This window comes from Eucyclogobius newberryi, unplaced genomic scaffold, assembly GCF_026437365.1.
Source record: "Eucyclogobius newberryi isolate DKJ021-1_F unplaced genomic scaffold, fEucNew1.0.hap1 SCAF_1, whole genome shotgun sequence".
NCBI classification, from domain to species: domain Eukaryota; kingdom Metazoa; phylum Chordata; class Actinopteri; order Gobiiformes; family Gobiidae; genus Eucyclogobius; species Eucyclogobius newberryi.
Genome location: NW_027315723.1, coordinates 31,403,935 through 31,426,391, shown reverse-complemented (window position 1 = coordinate 31,426,391; position 22,457 = coordinate 31,403,935). Strand labels below are relative to the sequence as shown.

The 22,457-nt window shown below is 40.3% G+C and overlaps 2 protein-coding genes across 3 annotated transcripts; one reads left to right on the top strand and one right to left on the bottom strand.

Annotated features, from left to right (window-relative positions):
* Positions 1 to 2,753: 2,753 nt before the first annotated feature.
* arv1 (ARV1 homolog, fatty acid homeostasis modulator) lies at positions 2,754 to 5,570 on the bottom strand. Its single transcript, XM_072443717.1, has 5 exons — positions 5,381 to 5,570; positions 4,588 to 4,707; positions 4,352 to 4,505; positions 3,741 to 3,965; positions 2,754 to 2,989 (listed from the first exon to the last, which is right to left on the bottom strand). The coding sequence occupies exons 1-5, from the start codon at positions 5,477 to 5,479 to the stop codon at positions 2,862 to 2,864; spliced, it is 726 nt and encodes a 241-aa protein (XP_072299818.1). The 5' UTR covers positions 5,480 to 5,570; the 3' UTR covers positions 2,754 to 2,861.
* A 3,459-nt stretch (positions 5,571 to 9,029) lies between these two features.
* ttc13 (tetratricopeptide repeat domain 13) lies at positions 9,030 to 22,164 on the top strand. Of its 2 annotated transcripts, none has more exons than XM_072443704.1 (23): positions 9,030 to 9,245; positions 10,579 to 10,673; positions 10,895 to 10,970; positions 11,568 to 11,638; positions 11,730 to 11,795; positions 12,252 to 12,344; positions 13,646 to 13,762; positions 13,902 to 14,012; positions 14,479 to 14,561; positions 14,658 to 14,799; positions 15,059 to 15,233; positions 16,347 to 16,503; positions 16,630 to 16,760; positions 16,837 to 16,969; positions 17,867 to 17,959; positions 18,381 to 18,464; positions 18,543 to 18,627; positions 18,715 to 18,821; positions 18,925 to 19,060; positions 19,833 to 19,912; positions 20,505 to 20,583; positions 21,102 to 21,181; positions 21,272 to 22,164. In XM_072443704.1, exons 1-23 carry the CDS (start codon positions 9,056 to 9,058, stop codon positions 21,384 to 21,386), a joined length of 2,499 nt encoding a protein of 832 aa, XP_072299805.1. In that variant the 5' UTR covers positions 9,030 to 9,055; the 3' UTR covers positions 21,387 to 22,164. The 2 variants fall into 2 exon arrangements, with proteins under 2 accessions (XP_072299805.1, XP_072299797.1); XM_072443696.1 differs by having other exon boundaries at positions 18,712 to 18,821.
* The last annotated feature ends 293 nt before the right edge of the window (positions 22,165 to 22,457 follow it).

Here is a 22,457-nt window from a genome sequence, read left to right as displayed (position 1 = left end):
CCACCTCTCTCTTATCTTCCATTCAGGCCAAAGCTTTAACCAGCTCGTGCTTGTTTCCTCCTAAGTTGGCTGTCCTACTTTTTGTGTTCCCTGAAGTGTCTGAGCTGCATTTCAATGCTTCATCTGCATTTTGGCTCCGCAGCGCTTCCTCTTTAATTGATCATTACTGCAGTGATAGAGGGAGAGCAAGGCAGGGGGAAAGGTCTTTGATCTTAAAACTGTTTAGATTCTAATATATCATCCAAACACATCTAAACTTCAGTGTGAGAGTGTGAAATGTAGGTCACTTTAGTCAAGCTTTTGGGTATGTCTAATACAGTCAGCGTCTTGCATACATATTCAACATCAACAACAAAAATCTACAGTTTTGGTATGTGCTAAGGCAGTGATCCCCAACCTTTCTCCTCACAAGGACCGCTACAATCAAAATATTTCTTTTCAGGGACCAATTGAAGCCAGTAACAACAGCGTCAAATGTGTACATATAACTTTTAAAATACCTTATTCGTTATGTTTGCTGTTTATTAGAATGGCTCTATATTTTCATGGTGAAACACATATAATATTGAGACAGCAACAGACTATAAAACTAAAATAACACATTGTAAACATTTGTGGTTTGGGGACCCCTGTACTAAGGCACTACAAACAGTTATAGGTTTTAATATTAATAGCAATGCATAGAGCTAACAACATCCAGCAGCTGCTCTTAATACTAGAGTGTGCTACTGGGCCTTTTTCTAGTACACCACAACTGCTTTAATAATCCAGTGTCGAAAACTACATCAGAAATGTACTGGTTTATTTTGGTGAAAGTCTGGGTTAGAATATGCAGTTTATTTCCAGTTCTCCTGTTGGACTAGATGCGAGTGAATGACTGAAGAGCATGTTTTGACTTTGATTCGCTGCAGTGTTGAGTCTGTTTGTTGCTGCTGCTGTGTCCTCAGTCCCAGAGCGTCTGTTCAGAGATTAGAGCGGATTTCCATAATCTTCACTCAGCGCAAATCCAAGGTACATCACTCTCTCCTCTGCTCGGACTCTCACTCTCTATTCATCTCCCTCTTTCTCTGTGCAGATGGATGCAAGGTCAGAACAGGTTTCAAATGGTAGTTTCGGGCTCTACACATAAAAACATGTTATATCTGGATTTAACAAAAGAACTGTCTAGGATCGGCTACATTGGATGTGTATAATTCAGGCGTTAAGGTCTTTATCTTCTCCTCATTAGAGACACTTTCACCTTGAACTGGGACGACAAACACGGACAACATTAGCTGACACATGCATGAAGTGCACTCAATCCACCGTTAACTCATTAAATGGTAACGCTTTATAAAGTTGTACCTTAAGCGTGAACAGTAAGTTGTTTAGTCAAGTTGTCCAGTGCCATTTCCTTGCAATAAAGGTCAATCATTCCTTGGACAGTTTAGCTTTCAAACTCCGTCCGCCCTCACAAAGGTCTTATAAAACTACAGAAGGGCGACTGTTACAGTAATCTGATTAGTCAAACCCAGACTAAACATCTGCATTCCACATCCATGACCAATACTACGGAACACAAGTCCCTGTTGAGAGAAAAATGTTTATTCTTATTTGTTAAAATACATTAAAACTTGGATGCAGCTCGGAGTTTTGTGCCTGAGGTTTATTCTGTACGAGTAAGAAATGTGCAATTTGTTCACCCATATTTCATAGATCGAGACGACTATTTTCAAAAACACTAATTACACTATTAGGATAAAGGGGAAATGTATTTTCTTTTCAACCTAATGTTCAACAGCATGTTTTGAGGGTTTCATTTAGTCATTAAGTACCAATATGTTTTTAATTAAAATGTCTACAATCGTGTAATTAATAAAACTATGTATGAACGTGATCCATCGAGGACATTTCGAAACTGCGCATAATCTCCCTCACTTCTTATCCCTTTACGTTGCATAAGGCCTAAACTGGAGAGGCTTACAGCTTGTTTTGCTATAATTTGCTGGTTTTCTTAAGTGTCCAGTGCTCCGCCCAGATTCCTGCTCGATGTGCTGTCTGTCAGATATTCACACTATTCACAGGCCTGTCCCAACACGCTGTGGACACGCGCCCCGAGAGCCTCAAACATAATGGAGACATGTCAATCAATTCATGTCAGAAACAAATGGGATCTTATTAGCGTAGTCTAGACTAGATCAACAACTTTATTGTGTTTTTCTTTTTTAACCAAGCATCCTACGCTGATGGATTGAAACAACAAATCACCAGGGTATTTTGGCATTTTTCAAGACAAAATGCCCTTTACACTGACATTGTAACTAACTCCAACGAGGTACAAATGCGATCATTCCCAGCAGAGTGGTCACTGGCTTCAAAGTTTCACACTTTCACAAAGTTTAGGGTAAGAAGTGTTTGCAGTGCACACAAGTAGCAAATGACAAACAGCCTCAGGGTTTGCCTGTGCTTTTAGTGGTTGACTGAAGTATTCCAGAAGTAATTAGGTCCAGAAAGAAAAATAGTAGAGTACAACAATCATTTATTCAACGCCACAAAATTAAAATAAAAAAGTTATGGAGGTTTTGTAGTTTTTCCTGGCCGAGAAGGAGGGACAGCGGACCTTGGGACATTGCCAAGTCCCTATGAACATTGTTTAATCCGTTTTTCACTGTCACACTCCGAGACTGCACAAAATCCCAACTGCTGTTGTGATTTTGGGCAATACAAAAATAAACTGAATTGAATCATTTCTTTCACAGTTTCTCTTGCAACAGCATGAGTCCAAGCATCAACAACAAAAAGAACCCCATTACGAACAGGATTTCTGTCTGCCACTACAAAGGGAATGGCGACTTTTCTTAGTCTTTTGTTGAGTAAAAGAGTCATTCAAAGCTGAGCATCTCTTTGAAACCCCAGGGCAGACTCCTGCAAAGCTGCGCCACACAGGTTTCTGTGAGAAGACCAACGCATATGCTCAACATGGAGAGGCGCCTGCTGCTATTCAGGATCACTAGAAAGAAAGAAGAAAACTGACATAGCATCAACAAGAACATATTAATCAATGAACAATTCAACAACACTTTATCTGAAGTTAATGGGTAACTATTGCATAGTGTTTGCACTTCCAAGTAATTGTGAAGTGAAACCCATTTCAAATCACAAACAATAAAAGCGATCATTCTGGAAAGAGAAAAGGGAATGTAAAAAGTAAACTATCGTATCTCATCTGAATTATAAGATAAGATAAGATATTCCTTTATTGTCCCACATGGGGAAATTTCATTGGTGCAACGCAGGTAGAAACAGAGGTAGATACAGAAGAACAGATCACTTATAGGAAGTCTGAAAAACACTTTCAGTAGAAGATCTCCTATAAATAAATAAAAACTCCCATGGACCGAGAATCGTGTGTTTTATGATTGAAGATGCTTGTGTGACACATTTAAAACTTGTGTTATAATTTAGGGAACAAAACTATAAAAAGGTGTAAAATTGAGACTTACAGTTTTTGATCTGCTGTTTACATTGAGAAAAAGTGACTGATGAAGTTTGTGTTTATGAGAGTGAACTGCTCCCTACAGGAATTACTGCATAATACAGTACCCTCAGGTTTTGTTAGTATATCGATAATTAACTTTTCTGACAATAGTACCAAACCTCAACACATAAAGGTTAATGTGTGGTGTTTTTCCACAAGATCTCATTCAGTTTTAGTTTGAATTTTCCACACATTTTGAGAATTAAACACAGTGACGTCTGACCTCGGATGGCCTGGGAGTTAGACGTCAGCACTAGCAGTTTGATGAGAGCGAGGCAGAGCGGGGAGTAGTCGTGCTCCCAGATGACGGTGGGGATGAGCAGCACTTTCCCGTAGGAGGAGAGCAGCAGTCCCTTCAGGAGGAGGCCACGCTCTAAAGTCCTCTTCTGCAGCCCCGCCACGACCAGCCACAAGAACAACAGCACGCTCCCGCAGAACGCAAACAACTCTGAAATGAGGATTGTGATTATATGACATGGAGCTTGCAGTGACTTTCTGGTTGAATAATATTTTTAAAGAAAGATTTTCATGTGCAATAATGTAATAAGATGATTAAGTGTGCAAAAACTGTGAGAGTCGACTACAAAAATTCAAACAGTAAGAGTTAAACAGGCTAAGCAGCTACGTGGTAAATAACACGGTTGTTTACGGTCCAAAAAACAAATGTGAAACTTTACAATCTTCTCACATCTGTTCAATACTGAGTCAAGACATTTACAGGCACATATTAGATACATTTTGGATATTTTTCACCCGTTTGTTCAACAATGACAGCTTCAGTCTTTGGCGTTGATAAGCCGTTCATACCATATAAGACTAGTTTGCTTTTCTTACCAAGGGAGGCCAGAGCGAACATGCCATAGAACTCCCACTCCTTTGTGTATCTGATAAGGTCTGCTGGGTCACTGCTCTGCTCCGAGGAGTGGAGTAAGGACCAGCGGAGGTATGCCTCACACAGCAGGCAGAAAACACACAGCTTCCAGTGAATCTGAGGATCAACCACAAGGAAGAGACAAACATTTACAAGATGGAAGACAACTAACGTCATTTGCATTATAAATTCTACTTACATTGAGGCTTGTGTTGAACAAAATGTGTCTAAAAGCCTGTGTTTTGCACAAAAGGACGTCAATAAGAATGATCACAGGGTCATATTCAATGTACTTGTCCACAGGTTTCTGGCACGATCCCTTTAACAAAAAGAGAGAAAACAAAAATAATAATTACAAATGATGAGTTCAGGGGCTGTCACAGTAAACCCTCTGCCTGAATCTATATCCATAAATATTCTTACCCCTCTTATCTAACATTGAAGATGCATTATGTTTCTGGTCGAGGATCTGCCACACGCTATACTTGAATTTATCACTTTTTGAGGGAAATTCATTCGCTGCATTTGACCCATCCTTCAACAGGAGCGGTGAACTTCTTGTCTCCCTCAGCGCAACTAGGTGAGGGATCCTCCAATACAAAAAGGACACAGTGCACCTTTAAATTGCCTTTTCTTTCTTTGGTCATCCACTCTAAACACTCCATCCCAGCACCACACACTCCTCCTCCCTCTGTACATGTTCAAAATATCTCTGGTCTGGTTTCTGTTACTATTTTTATTACTTATTCTGATGTTCCTAAACCATACAGATGCATATCCACCCCTCACCCATCATCACTATTGTCTAATATATATATATATATATATATATATATATATATGTCTTTTCCTCAAAATCTAAAAGATAATCCCTATTAATGTATTTTCCTCACTGCAGCTGTCTACAATCTAAAACACCTTGTCTCCCCTCAGCACACTCTCCCTCCCCAGACTGAGTAAAACACAGTCATAAGAGCATAAATGGCACGTACGCATATGGTTATCTTCAGGATGCCGTTGCTGTAGTCTCTGTGCAGCTCCGTGGCTTTTTCGTTACATTCAACACATCTGAAGTCCTGCACTTTCGCCATGCCTCACTGTAAACAGACCACAGTCCAAAACAGACCCTGAACCCGGAAGCAACAGCGCCGAGGCTCTTCTTTGTGACTCGCGGGACCTGTAACTCTCTACCGCCCCCTCTGTGTGTGATGGAGGCAGTGCACTTAAAATAGGGAGATGTAAAATGTACTTTTATGAGCTTCTTTTTTATTGTATTTTATTCATCCGCTCAGTCAAAGTAGTATGACAATTGATTAATCTAAGTACTCCAGTGCCAAGAAAATGTCTGTTTTCACCTACCCCCTATCTCCACCCACTTCTGCTGTATCTACTTACAATTAGTTGTGTTCAAGTTCTAGAGTTTGATGATGCCATAAAGAGCGTCTTTTTCCAATTTATTGCGTTGGACCATGAAATAACTAAGTGGTAAGTTCAAAAATGTTGAACTTGATGATTTTTCTTGGTGAATAGACCTAGAAACGCATTGTATTCATTAGTATAGGTGGGGTACACCTGACAGGGGTCAGCTCTTTGCAGGCTTAACACAAGAAAATTGAAGTCTATCAACTGGACAAAAGCTTTAGGACTGAAGACGTTTCGCCACTCATCCACTTTTTTAGTTCCTCTGAATGGTAAGTCACTTCTTCGTTACATTACCGCCACTTACTGTTGTTGTACATCTTAGACTTTATTCTTTAGGCTTTATTCTTCTCCCCCCCCCCCTCCTGTAAACAATAGCTTTTGTTAGTTTGAGTCACTGTTCTCTGTCAGTGGAATTATTGAGTGGTGAAACTTTGACAGTCCTAAAACATTTGTCCACTTTGCAGAATTTCATTTTCTTTTGCTTTCGTGCTGTTAAAGTCTAGGTTGGTTTTAGAGCGTGTAATTTTATTCAAACGCTTGTGTTAGGGGAAAGGCAAATCAAATTTTACTTTTGAGATTGGTTTGACAGCTCAGGTACTTGTTCGGATATGTAGTCTCCGTCCTCGCGCGGACTAAAAGGGGCGTGTCACAATATATTCTTCTTATTTGGTATTTTATGGCGGTTGGTATCCAAGTTGTTGTTTTTGTGTTGCTTTAAATGGGGGTTGGCAGCCAACTGAACAGGTGCATTTACCACCACCTACTGTAGTTGTACGGCTTCAAAGTTTGTGTTTTACACTATACTGTAAAAAACAAAAAAACTTGGTATCCAAGTGTTACATTACCACCACCTACTGTAGTTGTACGTCTTGTTGTTGTTTTTGTTGTTGTTTTATGGCGGTTGGTATCAAAGTGTTACATTACCGCCAGACTTTATTCCTTGACTTTATTCCAGCTGAACTCCTGTACTTCTGAGTTCAAAGCCCACGAGTTCAAAGAACATGAGGACTTCTTCAATATATTGAGGAAGAAGATGGGGAAGAGAGAGAAGAAGAGGATCTCATGTGCTTGGAATTTGTGGGCTTGGAACTCATGTGCTCTGAACTCGTGGGCTTTGAACTGAAGAATGAAGTCTAAAGAATAAAGTCGAAAGAATAAAGTCGAAAGAATAAAGTCTTACGGATAAAGTCTAGCGTTAATGCAACACTCAGTGTAACACCAAAGCAATGGAAGAGTGGAGGTCCCAAGTGTGCAGGTTCCAGAATTAATGAGAATACCCTGGTTGTGGATAGAGAGGATTTTGTACTCTTTATGGTGGATGTTGTAAACTGTGCTGCTCAGACTCAAAGCAGAACTGAAAGGATCAGGATCATTGCTAAAGCTGCAGGGAGATTCCTTGGAACAAAGGAGCTTGATTGGGCAGATATAGAAAACAGGCTAAAGGCGCTAAATGGGAGTCGGAGTGATGGGGGTCTGCTTGTGGGGAGTCAGAGTGATCAGAGTGACGAGGTGGGGGTGGTCTCCTGTCCTCGCCCAGTCTCGTAGACGCACGGCTACCAAGCAGCCTGAAGAATAAAGCTGTACGGTGGAAGCACCGAACGTCAAAGAAGGAGAGGAAGATGAAGAAGAGTCTCCCTGGAATAAAGCCGGTTGGTCTCTGAAACAACAACAACTATTCTAGTCACAAAGACATATCATGACCTCATGGGCTTTGTAACACCAAAGCAATGGAAGGAGTACTTTTACGGACTACGACAGAGTCTGAGGACTACGACAAAGTCTGAGGAATACAGTCTGGCGGTAATGCAACACTTGGATGCCAACCGCCATAAAACAACAACAACAACAACAACAACAACAAAGCAATGGAAGGAGTACTTTTACGGACTACGACAGTCTGAGGACTACGAAAAGTCTGAGGAATAAAGTCTGGCGGTAATGCAACAATTGGATGCCAACCGCCATAAAACAACAACAACAACAACAACAACTATAAAGTCTGGCGGTAATGCAACACTCGGATGTCAACCGCCATAAAACAACAACAACAACAACAACTCGGATGCCAACCGCCATAAAACAACTACAACAACAACAGCAGCCATAAAACACCATAGAAGAAGATTATACTACAACCAATACTATAATAGATCCATGACTACAACACATTGGAATCTTGCGCGAGTCAAGAGAAAACGATATTTTGCTTTCGGGATATGTAGTCTTCTGTCCTCGCGCAGATTGAAAGGGGCGTGTCACAATGTGTATTACTGTCAATAATATAATAGATCCATGACTACAACGCATAAAACCTATAATAGTATTTTGCTTTGACAGCCCAGGTGCATGTCGGGATTTGTAGTCTTCTGTCCTCGCAGATTGAAAGGGGCTTGTCACAATATATTATACTACAACGGAACTCTTGTGCTTTTAATTTGTGGGCTTTGAACTGAAGAATGAAGTCTTAAAGAATAAAGTCTAAAGAATAACGTTTAAAGAATAACGTCTGGTAATGTAACACTCTGTAACGCAGACGAGGTGTCTGAGGACTACGAAAAGTCTGAGGAATAAAGTCTGGCGGTAATGCAACAATTGGATGCCAACTGCCATAAAACAACAACAACAACAACAACAACTTGGATACCAGCCGCCATAAAACACCACAGAAGAAGAGGAATATAATAGATCCGTTACTACAACGCATTGAAACCTATAACATTATTTTGCTTTGACAGCCCAGGTGCATGTCGGGATTTGTAGTCTTCCGTCCTCGCGCAGATTGAAAGGGGCGTGTCACAATATATTATACTGCAACGGAACTCTTGTACTTGTGGGCTTTGAACTGAAGAATGAAGTCTAAAGAACAAAGTCTGGTGGTAATGTAACACTTGGATACCAGCCGCCAGAAGAAGACAAAGAAGAAGAAGAAAAAGAAAAAGAATTGAAACTTATTATATTATTTTGCTTTGACAGCCCAGGTGCATGTCGGGATTTGTAGTCTTCCGTCCTCGCGCAGATTGAAAGGGGCGTGTCACAATAAATCACGCTACAACCGATAACATAACAGATCCGCGACTACAACGCATCGAAACCTATAACATTATTGTGCTTTGACAGCCCAGGTGCACGTCGGGATTCGTAGTCCTCTGTCATACTGCAGGGTCGGAGGGGGGGGCGTGTCCTCTCGTCGCCCGCTCAAGCCTCCGCCGCCGCCTCCGCCGCTGCTTCCGCCCCGTGCGTCACACATGGAGCCCAACATGGCCCCTGCGCGCCGGGCTGTTGTTGTGGTCGCGCTGACGGTGCTGTACCTGAGCGGGGCCATCGTCTCCACCGAGTACTTCTCCTCCTCCTCCACCCTGTCGCTCTTCAACAGCGAGCTCCACAAGCAGGGCTGCGGCTCGCTCTCCGACTGGGAGGAATACGCTCAGGACTGCGGTAAAGTGTCGCCTCTTTCGCCCGCTCCGTGCCACGTCCTCCTCGGTGCCGACTGTGTGTGACTTTTACCCGGGCTAGCTTAATTCTCCCCCCCCCCCCCTCTCGACGGTGGGCCAGGTGTAATCAGAGCGGGGGAGATAACGCGGATAAGCCCCGGGTCGTGTTGTTTTAGAGGCGAGAGTGGCCGGAGCATCGAGCGCAATGACGCGAGAGTGAAGGATCTTTTATGATGCACACACAAACTTCAGCGCGATTGCGGCTGTAGCGCTCACGAGCTGTCCGAGCTTACGAATCACTTTATTTTCATTTCCAAGCTTCAGATGGTAACCTGTAGTCCTATTCAGTAGTCCTGCTATTGAGACTGAAACGGTGGTACTTTAACTTTGACCATCAAATAAAAGAGGTGGCTGTCTAAGGATCACCAGAGCTACATCAGGTGTATAAGAGGACTATTTTAGGGGTAAACAGTGGCTAAACCAGGTCTTAATTAAGAGTACACCATTGCCACAGTAGTTTCCCCTAAGAAATGACTCAAGGAAGAGCAACATATATATATTTTTTTTCATCATGTAGATGTTTAGAGCATTTTAGGTGTAGTTTTTCAGGAAGCATCGTAGGTTCTCTTTTTTGTTCTCGTACATTGGTTCTCTCTGGTACATTTGTTCTCTCTTGTACATTTATTCATATTATAGGTGTGTTGCAGGACTCATGACATGCTATGGTTGTCAGTTTAGTTGAGATCTTGGTCAGTTTCTTATAAAGCTTTGCTGAAGTCGCGCTGGACACCCCAGTTTAAGTGACCTTATGGTAATAAATCTCTAAAAGGATTATCCCATAGTCTCATAGCATATAATATTTATTCTATTTGGATGAATGACATTATGCAATAGCAAATTATATTTCCAGTCAAGATTTAATTATAATGAGAGAAGACTAGAATATAAACTAGTAAACTAAGACGAGGGTCTGAAATTAACCTGGTCTAAACTGTGGGATCAAAACTATCCCATAAAAAGGAAAGTTATGTTTTTTTTGCAGAGGACATTCTGTATACAATTATAGCTTTTGCAACAGGATTTGGTGTAAAAATCAAGCGGGCATAAAGGCAAATGGAATCATGCCAATTCCAATTGCAGTTATGATTTAACAGTTTTGCATGTAATAGGGTTTTAAGACACATTTTCATTTCAGCACCACGTTTAAAACTATTTTGTATCTTAAGAGCATTAAATATCTGATGTCGGAGACAATGTGGCAGATACAGTATGTGGTGTGAAGTATTAGCTGTGATCTTAAGGATGGGTGTGTGATAACTATGTTTTTATCGTCCCAGAGTCATCCATTTTGCAGCTGGAGGACCCGGACTGTGAGGAGGGCAGTAACCCGCCCTGTGAGTCCATCTTCTCCCTCAACGCAGAGAAGATCCTGGTGAGAATTTAATGCACTCGTAAAACAAAACAGATCTGAAGGTATTAGTCAATAACTTATAGGTTGATAAGTGAACATAATTGTGTTAGTATAATACTTTATCAAACAGTAGCAGTTGGCTGCATTATGGTGTTGTTTTGAAGTTAGCTCTGCACAGGAAATGCTTTTTGACACTTTCCATTCACGTGCTTCTCTTGATGTGTTTTCTCCATCTCTCACAGAATCAAGCTCGACTGTTTATAGAACAGAAAAAAATCCCCTTTCCTGTAGAAAACCAAAACTCAAATGAAGAACTGGGTAATTATTAAACCTTTTTAATTTTGTAAAAGTTGAATTTAGATGTTTGAATGGACTTGTGCCTGAAACACACACAAGTTTATGAATAGACCACCGGGTCAATGGCCCCCACACATGCGAACAGGAGAGTTCCTCACTGCCTCTTCAGTAAAAGGAGCTAACCTTTGGAACTCTTAAATGTTCACATAAAGACTATTACTAGACTTTCCTCATTCAAAAAGAAGACTTAAGTCTCAACAGCAGCAGTGATCCCGTGTAAAGCGTGTGTAAAGTGGGCGCGCGTAAACGTGTAAAGTGTGCATAAAGTGCGTAAAGTGTAAAGTGTGTGAGTATGTTGCATGAATGTTGCCGAGTGCTATATTTGGTCTTCTTGACATGTTCACTATATTTATTGCTTTTTTAATTGTTTGTAAACCCATCTAATATTGCATTTTGTGAAATCTGATCTGTTAAAAGCATCTTGAGGTTTAGTGTTGCCTCAACCATAAACACTTTGTGACTTTATGGTCAGATTTCTACATGTTGTATTGGTCCCTATCAAATAAAGTATAAGTGAATACAGTTTTACATGAATGATTAATGGTGGTGTCTTTGCAGCTATTGGCTATGTTCTCATTGGTAACGGCCTCTATGATGAAGCCATTAAGCACTTCTCCCTTTTATTGCAGGTTTGTATCCCTGATTACTAAGAACTATTGTCATTATATACTGCAAATGGCTTTGTTGAGCCCAAGCAAATCTATATTGTTTTTGTTTTAGGGAGAACCAGAGTTGATCAGTGCCATCTATGGGAGAGGGATCGCTTATGGCAAGAAGAGTCTGCAGGTAAAATTCAAACTGGTTTCAATAAACAGTCCTTAATTCTGTTCATTATTCACATGATAATAGTTGGAAGGGAATGACATAATCTGTAGACACAAACATGTACACAAAAGCATAGAATATGTTTAAGCATTGCATAATATTTACATAGTGGAATTCTGGGAGAAGAGCAAGAATTACATTAAAATGGCTTCGTATGTACAAATAGTTTATACGCCATCATAACTTCCTCTAGGTCAGATTGAATAAAACATTTCACAGTCCAAGCAACTAATTGATTCATGGGATAAATAATTGGTAGCTTAATCACTAAGGAAAATATGTATTTTTAGTGCTAGATGGAATGATTTAAAGATGATTATTCATTACTTGATGTTGGCCTGAGCTGCTCAGGACGAGCGAACATGAAGACAGGAAATTAATTCAGAAGTAAGTGTATTTTGTAATTTTTCTCAACAGGATATAAAGAATGCAGACTTGGCTTTGTTCGAGCTCAACAGAGTCATCACCCTGAAGCCAAACTGGCATGAGGTGTACGAACAGAGGGCAGAGGTAAGGCACTGGGTTATACTGGCGATTCCATACTTTGGACAATTGCGATTTTAATCACAGTCACTGCCACTGCTGCTCTTTAGGATAAAGCCTACAATGCCTATGAGCTTTAATGTAGGTTGGTTTAATAGGATGTCATCAATGCTATTACATTTAACAATTGCATGTTTTATTTTCATCTTGACAATAGTCTTTCTGTAAATCTTTTATTGGCCTCTCATGTCTCAATCCAGGTCATGTAGACTTCACTGCCCTGTCTCCTGTTCTCTGCACTCTATTACTGCGAACGCATCTCATATCTGAGTCTGTCAGGAGTAAACTCGTCTCAGATCTAAGAGTTTGTCAGGAGTAAACTCGTCTCAGATCTAAGAGTTTGTCAGGTGTAAACTCGTCTCAGATCTAAGAGTTTGTCAGGTGTAAACTCGTCTCAGATCTAAGAGTTTGTCAGGTGTAAACTCGTCTCAGATCTAAGAGTTTGTCAGGTGTAAACTCGTCTCAGATCTAAGAGTTTGTCAGGTGTAAACTCGTCTCAGATCTAAGAGTTTGTCCTTTCGTTGAAAAAAGTTGCAAAGTGTGAAAAGGGCTGATGATTGTCCGCTCGGCGTGACACGGCACAGGTGCCCCATTTTTCACATCATAGCTTTATTAACTAATTAATTATTTACAACCCTAGGGGATACCAGACTCAACAGTGTGTTTAAATGTCCCTTTATTTTGTCGAGAAAACCAAATTATTTCAGTCAAATGAGATCCTAAGATTGTGCCGAGTCCAACTGAATCATCCATCCATTTTCTACCGCTTGTTCCCTTTTTTTTGGGGTTGCGGGTGACTGGAGCCTATCCCAGTGACTTCGGGCCTTAGGCAGGGTACATCCTGGACAGTGGCCAACTTGTCGCAGAAACTGAATCACTGAAATGCAAAACGTATGAAAATGTCTTCTTTTACCCAAATGTCACTGTCTTCCTGTGACACAATTACACATGGTGTATTACACACAGTTTCACCGCCTCATACATACAATACAATCATGTTTTGTCATTAGTTACACATACTTCTGCAACACTTTGAATATTAGATTGAATAAAAAGGTAATAGAGCGTAGCACCTTGGCGTTGATCGGCTTTTTCTTTTCTTTTGCGTGTTAAAGCTGTCTGTTTTGTGAAGATTGTAAGTGGTTGTGCCGTGTAGTGCTTTTTTCAAATTTGGGTAGAGGCGTTTCTGTAGTTTAGAAAAGCACACACTAAACCTATTTATGTGGTCTATTTAAATCGATTAACACATTGAAGCCCGTGTGTTTCAGATCCTGTCTCCTCTGGGCCGGATCAGCGAGGCCCTGACAGATTTGACCAAAGCCATATCTCTACAGCCTTCAGCTCGTCTCTACAGACACAGAGGGACGCTGCTCTTTATATCTGAGGTAAACAACACTGTAAGGGGAGTCTGATTAAAAACTCAAACCCCCAACGGCTTAAAGCTGTAAAGAGAAACGTGACATGAGCCTGTGCTGCTGGTCATGAGGGTTAGATTCTGGACTGGATTGTACTCTTTCTGAGCAGGACTATGTGGCGGCTATGGAGGACTTTCAGCAGTCACTAGAGCTGAAGAAGAACCAGCCCATCGCCATGCTGTACAAAGGCCTCACATTCTTCCACAGAGGCCTGCTCAAGGTAACAGACGTGCACATCATTTATCGCACTTTCCAGAGTTCCAGATTGGGTGACTAGACCTTTGGGAGTTAGGCCTGATGCCATGATTACTATATCAACCCATAGTTAAAAAAATTGTATATGCATTTGTATGAATATTTAGTGTTCAAGATTAGATTTAAGTAACATCTAATGAAATGACTGGTTTTGTATTATGTTTAAACTATATTGTACAGTTAGAAAAGGGTTCTCTGGGATGATCCTGCAGAGGGCGTGGAGTAGTTTGAAAATCCTTGTTTATGGTGATATTTTATGTAACAATAAATCACACTGAAGCGACCATAACAGGCCTTGCGGGAGCTGTTTCGACATATGACGACAGATTTTCGTGTTTTTTGTGTAGCAGTCATCTGAGTCTGCTCTCAGTTGCTAATACGGTTTCCTGTCAACTTTATGTTCTTTCACAATCGTCGTTTCTTTTTCTCAGGAAGCTATCGAGACTTTTAAAGAGGCACTGAAGCTGAAGTCAGACTTCATTGATGCTTACAAGAGCCTTGGACAAGCCTATAGGTATTTACCATATTGACCATTACACACAGCATACAGTGTAAATATATTATATAATATATGTGTCCAGTACAAAGAATCCACGTTTTGTTTCCTCAGGGAGTTGGGTGATTTCGAGTCGGCGATGGAGAGCTTTCAGAAAGCTCTCATGTTGAACCAGAACCATATCCAGTCTCTGCAGCTTCGAGGAATGATGCTGTACCACCACGGGTCGCTACAGGAGGCTATAGGCAACTTCAAGGTACCGCGACGTACAACGTCACCCCATGAGGGCCTCTACCGACTGTGATCAAGTTTAGATATGTGCCAAATACTATTCTGTCTGTCCCTACAAATACACATTTTACTGAAGGGTTTTCCACATTATCTCTTTGAATTATGCCTCAAAACGACAAACTAGATGTAGTTTTAATATAATGTGTTTGTCAGTTCTTCATTAGTTATGACGTTATGGCTGTTAATGTTCTTAACTCAGTTCCACCTGCATCTGCTTTCTTCAGAGATGTCTCCAGCTGGAGCCGTACAATGAGGTGTGTCAGTACATGAAAGGACTCAGCCACGTTGCCATGGGGCAGTTTTACGAAGGCATCAAAGCTCAGACCAAAGTGATGCTGAACGATCCTCTCCTGGGACAGAAGGCCAGCTCCGAATACCTCAAAGTCAAATACCTCAGAGGTCAGCCGCAGACTTGAGATGTTACACGGAATATACTGAATAACATTGACAGTAACGAAAAGGAAAGGGGATTATTTACTATTGCATTATTTATGGAGTTACGGCCATTACAGTTAAGTGTCCGCCCCAAACCAAATAGTGACGATATGAGACATAACAAAACAATGTCTGGCTTAATTATATAAACGCACAGACGCATTGAGAACTGGGCGTGACACGGGTGCACACAGACTGGGGCCGTGCAGAAAAAATGTAGGGGCCAAAAATCTGCTTAATGTTCAACATTGGATAATCAGAATCAGAAAAGGTTTATTGCATTGTCAATGAACAGAATTCACAAACATAGAAACTTGCTTTGATGACTTGGATGCAACATAAACAGTAAAACAATTATAAAAACAACCTATATCGGGCAAAAGAAAAAACAATTCAAATCTGCTATGGGATGAAAAAAAAATTGTTATAGCCTATTTTTATTTTTATCCCATAGCAGATTTTAATTGTTTTTCTTTAAAGGCGCAATGGACGATTTTTCGGCGATTTGAGAACTCGGGTGGAAGTGTGCATGCGCACTCCCCCGTGTGAACTGATACAACACACACATGCGGTTGTTTATTAGCGCGACGGATCACATCGCATCTCTCGTCTCCCGTAGATTTCCGTCCACTTCTGCGTCAGCTCGAACAGTCTTTCTCCGTCTTCATTTTGTCCCGTACACTGAGGGAACTATATTATGATAGATCCATGCGCTTAGGCACGCGGAAACGTGGGGACGAGCCACACACGGCTGCAGGTGAGCGGTAGGTGCGTTTTATGATTGATACGTGGCAGGACTAATCGGCAGTCCACGCCACGAGGAAATAAGACTTAGCCAAAAAAATCGTCCTTTCAACCTTTAAGATAAGATGGTGATGTATGGGAAAACCCTGGCGGTTCAAATACTGTGCCATTCACATTTTCTATATACTTTGTTTCAGTTCAAATGTTGTGTTCATGGAGTTAATATAGGATTAACGCTTTGTTTCAATCCTGTTTGCGTCCGTGTTGTTTGTATTTTAAAGCATTGTGCATGTTTGTTGTGTTGTTGGGCTGACCGTATTATCTTTGCCCCAGAATACTCTCGCTACCTGCACTCTCACCTGGACATCCCTGTGGCTGAGTACAATGTAGACCAGGACTTGCCAGGAAACTTTAAGAACCACTGGGCCAAAAACCTGCCTTTTCTTATAGAAGACTATGAAGAGCAGCCGGGACTGCAGCCGCACATCAAGTAAGAGCAAAAGTATCATCATTTACTTTAGAACAACACTAACATTTTCTACCTTTGCATTGCTAAATTCCTACATTAATGTGAATCTGTCCATTGTAGAGCTTTTTTACATGTATTCTTTTACAGGGATGTGTTACCTCAGAACTTTGAAAGCTACAACAGTGAAGCGCAGAAGTTAATCTGCACTGCTGACCATCTGGGGGCTCTAATGCAGTACGACACCCCAGGTTTTCTCCCCAACAAGAGAATACACAGAGGTATGTGTAATGAGACCGCTTTACTGTGAAAATGAGTACGTTTTAAAAAGTTAAAGTAAACTCTTGTGCTGTTTAGCCATGGGTTTGGCGACGCTGGAGGTGATGCAGGCCATGCACAGAACGTGGAGCAATTCAAAAGTACGGGTCAACGGCAAAACCCGACAAATGCAGTGGAGGGACATGTTTGACATATCCGTCAAGTGGAGGAGGTGAGGACGTTTAACAGTCACATTATTATTTTAAATAGTTTGTGATGACTCCATCCCTTTTTTACTGCTGCTGAGAGTAACCGAGAGTCTCTTTTCTAAAATGATACTGTCCTATACTGAGCAAAAGTGTGTTTACTTCCACTGCCTTACATTTGCTTAGCATGAGATGGTTATTTTTACAGAATTCATTAAAAGTGGATATTTATTAGGGCTACACAATATTATGAATAATTTCTATATGGCTGTTAAGAGCTGTGATATTTTTATTACAATTAGAACAAATGTAGGTGCCAAATATCAACGTAAGTTTTCAACATTGGATCGAGATCGATATCGATATCTGGGGAAATCCCCGATATCACAGATAACCGATATACCATTCAATGCCTTTTAACGTGTTGGTCACACTCTCAAAATAAAAACTTGGACAAAACTGAGATAACTCGAGCCTGCCTTTTTCTTCCAACTTTTATCCTTTGAAAACTTTGGTGTTACTGCAATATCAGGATCGATTATTGCCTCAGCGAGTATTGTGATATTGATACTTTTAATTTATTGTGCAGCACTAATGGTTAATGTCAATCATCCTGGTGCAATATTTTCTGTCCATATAACAGCTGTAAATAAGAGTGTTATGCGTATAAGAGGTTTTTTTATAGGACTGTTATAAAGAGTTATCTGTTTTTTTATTATTATACTTCTGTGCCTAATCTGTGTTGCAACATTGTTATTTCCCCATTGTGGGACAAATAAATCTCGTCTTATCTTATCTTTTTGAAGAGCTCCGATCATGTCTCAAATCTTCCTCTTAAGACTTCCCCAATGCCCTGACTCTTCAGTGTCATTTCCATCAGTAGAATCGGGTCCAAAGTTTGAACAGACCTTTCTTGTGTTCAGGATCGCAGACCCGGACCAGCCGGTTTTGTGGTTAGACCAGATGCCAGCCCGAAGTCTCAGCAGAGGCTTCAACAATCACATCAACCTCATCAGGTAATAATAAGCTCGGATCATTCATTTACCTGAACAGTCATTTATACAAAACATGACTGATTATCCCAAACGATAATCAAAGATGGTTTTGGCAACAGACGGCCAAAAACATGTGCAAAAAGTAAAAGTAGATTTATTTATGTTTATTCAAATCACACTGTAAAATTGTCTCTAAAACTTGGCATGAAATACAAACCAAATTCCGACTTTCTCTTTTCTGTCGGGCAAAATAGTAGAAATGTGTATGATAATTGGATAATTTGTCAGCGCTTGTCCTGAGTTATTACCTAAACTGTGAGACTTGTGTTTATGTGCAATTCTAAAGTGTATGCATCAACAATTATCCATTCATGTCTTGTGTGCAATGTGTCTCAACTGTGTTCCTAAATCGTCGTTAAACATGTTTTTTATTTTACTTTAGAGGACAGATAATCAACATCAGATACTTGGTATATTTTGATAATATCCTTGACTTCATTAAAGACCGAATACTGGTTTATCATGGGTAAGTCCGTTTGACCGATAGTGTTTTCAAAATAATGATAATAATGATGATGATAACGTCACTTGACTTTTTCTGTAGCGCATACAATCCCAGAGGGCTCCAAGAAGTTCGACACGCTCTTGAAAATGTAAACACGGTAGACGATTTACTTCCAATAATGAAGGTAAAAAAAAAGGTTCAAATCGTTAAGTTTACACATGTGACGTATTATTGATGAGGATCTGCATTTGTTTTACCTTTTCTGAAGCAGTTTAACAGTAAAACTAGAGATGGCTTCACGGTCAACTCCAAAGTGCCAAGTCTGAAAGACCCTGGAAAGGAACACGACGGGTTTACGATCACCATCACGGGAGACAGGTACAAAAATAAGCACTGATATTTGATTGTACAGTGCAAATTGTTTACACTAAATGAGCTGTGGTCAAACCGTCTCCTTTGTTTTTCGATTGTGAATGTGTAGAGTGGGGAACATGCTATTCTCGGTGGAGACGCAGACCACAGAGGAGCGGACGCAGCAGTACCAGTCCGAGATCGAGTCCATTTACAAAGACCTGACGGCCAAAGGGAAAGCCCTCATGTTGTCCACTGAGCTCGGGGTAAGATGCAGACGACATTCCTCTTTTAATCAGAACCACCGGTCGCACAGCGCGAGGCAGAAACCAGTTGCTCAGGAAATGATTATTTTAGCGTTTTTCATTAAGATGAGAATGTAGCATAGCAGTCGATCGTTTCCACTGTTTGATGTTTTTATGCCTTTATTTTGTCAGGACATTTGTTTTTTTTATTGTAATTCTATCTCCTGTATACAGTTCAGTCTTTCACTATTCTTTTTGAACTTGTACAAATGTCTAGAATACTAAAGGGACCTCCATAATTCAGAGCTGTAAAATTAGTTCATATATGCTGCTACATCCTTTATGATGTCATCAGGACAAACATGTAAATCATATCTAATATAAGGCAAAGTGTAATGCAGTAGTCTGAGGACTACGAAAAGTCTGAGGAATAAAGTCTGGCGGTAATGCAACAATTGGATGCCAACCGCCATAAAACAACAACAACAACAACAACAACAACAACAACAATAGCATAGAAAAATATGTTTGTATACAAATCTACGGCACCATACAGTTTACTAGTTTTTATTCTAATAGCTTTCTTCCTTGTGAAAGAGCTGCTTCACTAATGTGAGATTCTTTACCCATGTATCTGTTATCATTTCCACATTCCTTAAATTCTTCGAGTAGATACTCCTGGACAATCGTGCTATGATATTGGTGAATGTGTCTGAATTATGCAGCGTTAGTCTGTCTGCATGGTTCAAGTAGTACTCGCATGTTACTTGAGTATAGTGTTTTGTTTGCACAGGATGCAGATGCTGTGTGTAACCTCATCCTGTCGTTGGTGTACTACTTCTGTAATCTCATGCCCCTGTCTAGGGGGTCTAGGTAAGTACTGGGTCTGGGGATATTTGTAGTCCGAGCGTTAAAGAGAAGTACACCTGGCTAGTGCAGCAGTGTGAAAAACAAATGATGCACAACAGTACTTCTACACTGCCTGTCCAAAAAAAAAAAGGGCGTCACTTGGAGTCGAGTAGTAAAACAGTAGGTAGAGCCTCCTGCTGGATAGCGGCTGCATGGGTGATGATCTTTCACCTGCAACACGGTATTTAAACCCAACAAAACTACCATGTGGAAAGACAAATCCGGTGGTCATGGAAAATATGTCAGTGTGTTTGAGAAATCATTGGCATCGAGCAGAGAAAACGTCTAAAGAGAAGCAGAAACGAATCTACTCTACAGATCTGAACCCTAGTGTACTGTTTGGGACAAGCTGGAGAAGGCTTGTCCCAAACAGTACAAGTACATCAGTACAAGATCAGTATGTGAAGAATAATGCAACACTGGATGGAAATAAATGGTTTAATATTGCAGAAGTTTATTTAAACTATGCCACAGTGAACTATTGTTTTTGGACAGGCAGTGTATATCGTACACTAGAGCTAATATAGTCACATAACATGCATTTGTTTGTCATCAGCGTCGTGGCCTACTCTGTGGTGATGGGAGCGCTTATGGCCAGTGGCAAAGAGGTCACTGGAAAGATCCCCAAAGGAAAGGTAAGGACCAGACTAAACCGCCTCTCTTTAATGGTAACATGAATTGAGCTGTTGAGGCTTGGATAAGTGACCTCTAGGACTATTATTGATACTATCTTCTGAAGTGTTTAATTCTACAGTTTATATGCAACTCATGTTTTTAAAGAATAGTGTACATTTTAGAAGGGTTTATTGGATTTTCCTGCATTAGGGTCAGAGCCATTATGGCTTATTTTGATATTTTTGTAGCAATACAAACATTTTCAAATTGTGTTCTTGTGTCAGGCTTCTACAGTACAAGTCCTTAATAAGATGCATTGTGTCACAGTGGCACACAACTGACATTTAGCCTTTTGTTTCAACAAAAGCTTGTATTCATGCAGTTCTATGTCTTTAGAATCAGAAAGTGGTTTATTGCTATTGTCAGTGAACAGAATTCACAAACAATGAATAATATGTTGATAATTATAAAGGCATTTGTGTTTTGGCTTTGTGTACAGAAATTATCTGATAACGTTTTAAATCTCATTCTGCTTCAGCTTGTGGACTTTGAAGCCATGACCACATCTAATCCCGGCAGCTTCAGTAAAACCGCAAAAATGTGGATGAACCTCAAAAGGTACTTTAGCACGTTTTGACATCTTCACCAGTAATCACTTATTACACAAGCCCTTGTCCTATAAATATAATAACTAACATCTGTTTCCAGTTTGCCCAGCTGGTACCAGAGTCTTCCGTCTGTAGCAGAGACCTTCCCTTCGACCAGAACTATGATCGAAGTCCTCAACACAGACTCCTCCTCACACTGTCCAAAGAAATCTTGATACAAAAAGTCTTAAGAGCAGCCAATAACAAAACACTGGACAAAATAGGCCTGCTCCTCCTGTAACCCAAACTAACTTTATTTAATGTGATTATGGTGTGACATGATGCAATATGTGTGACCTGTAAGTCCCACAACACGTGTTTGAAATGTGACTACGTCGCGGTTAAATTGAACGACTCAATACTGAATTGATAATACGTTTTTATTTTACATTGATGGTAAAATTATTTTAAACAGATTTTTGTGCTTGGCCTTATTGATAAACTAATAATTTGAATAATGTATTACTTATTCATCATTCGCTAATAACACAATATCAAATTGGACAGAATATTGCATTATCTTGAACTTTAAAAATGTTCAAATTCAATTCCCAAAAAGGCTTTAGATAATCCTCAGAATTCATGTATTCTAAGTATGTTATGTTATGTATTTTAATACTTTAGTCACAAGTTATTGTGCACAATGTTTTTAAAATGAACGTCCTGTACATTAGTTGGTTTGGGATTCAGGAGTGACCATGTCCTGCCCTCTCCTCTGCCTCAAAAGCACAAACTCAAAGCATAACCTCTAAAAAGTATTAATTTTACATGTGGTTTTATTTCAGCAGAGTCAGCGAGGCTAAATGTCCTACAGGGCTCTTACCCTTGATACTTGAAGCATTTTATGTAGTTTTTTAAAGGTTGTGTCACTCATTGTGTGGGATTGGAAGTTAGTTTTAGGTTTGGACATGAAAAGGGACAACGGGATTTTAAACCCAAGTTAAAAAAAGAACACATTTTCACTACACAAACAAACGACAACGACATAATGGCATAAAAAGGGCTTATTCCTCATTTTATTTAATTTTTTTCAGTAATGTGCCTACATGGCCATTCAGTCTGAATTCCCCAAACACAAGTTTAATTGGTCCAGTATCAATTTTCTGTCTTCAGGGTTTTCATTGTTGTCAAATGTTAACAGACCTGATCTAAAATGGCCGTTTCTGTGGCCACTTTGATCGTCTGACTTTGAGTTTGGAGGTGTTTGGGATAGTGATGCGCAGGTTGTCTTTTGACCAGCTGCTCGA

What these genes read in the sequence shown, in the direction of transcription:
- arv1 (XM_072443717.1), bottom strand. Translation starts at nt 5,479, where the DNA reads ATGGCGAAAGTGCAGGACTTCAGATGTGTTGAATGTAACGAAAAAGCC. An exon ending in TCCTGAAGATAACCATATGC is followed by an intron (nt 4,708 to 5,380) that starts GTACGTGCCATT and finishes TTTTTGTTAAAG; the next exon opens with GGATCGTGCCAGAAACCTGT. An exon ending in GTTCGCTCTGGCCTCCCTTG is followed by an intron (nt 3,966 to 4,351) that starts GTAAGAAAAGCA and finishes TCCTCATTTCAG; the next exon opens with AGTTGTTTGCGTTCTGCGGG.
- ttc13 (XM_072443696.1), top strand. Translation starts at nt 9,056, where the DNA reads ATGGAGCCCAACATGGCCCCTGCGCGCCGGGCTGTTGTTGTGGTCGCG. An exon ending in CGCTGCTCTTTATATCTGAG is followed by an intron (nt 13,763 to 13,901) that starts GTAAACAACACT and finishes CTTTCTGAGCAG; the next exon opens with GACTATGTGGCGGCTATGGA. An exon ending in CAACAAGAGAATACACAGAG is followed by an intron (nt 16,761 to 16,836) that starts GTATGTGTAATG and finishes TGTGCTGTTTAG; the next exon opens with CCATGGGTTTGGCGACGCTG.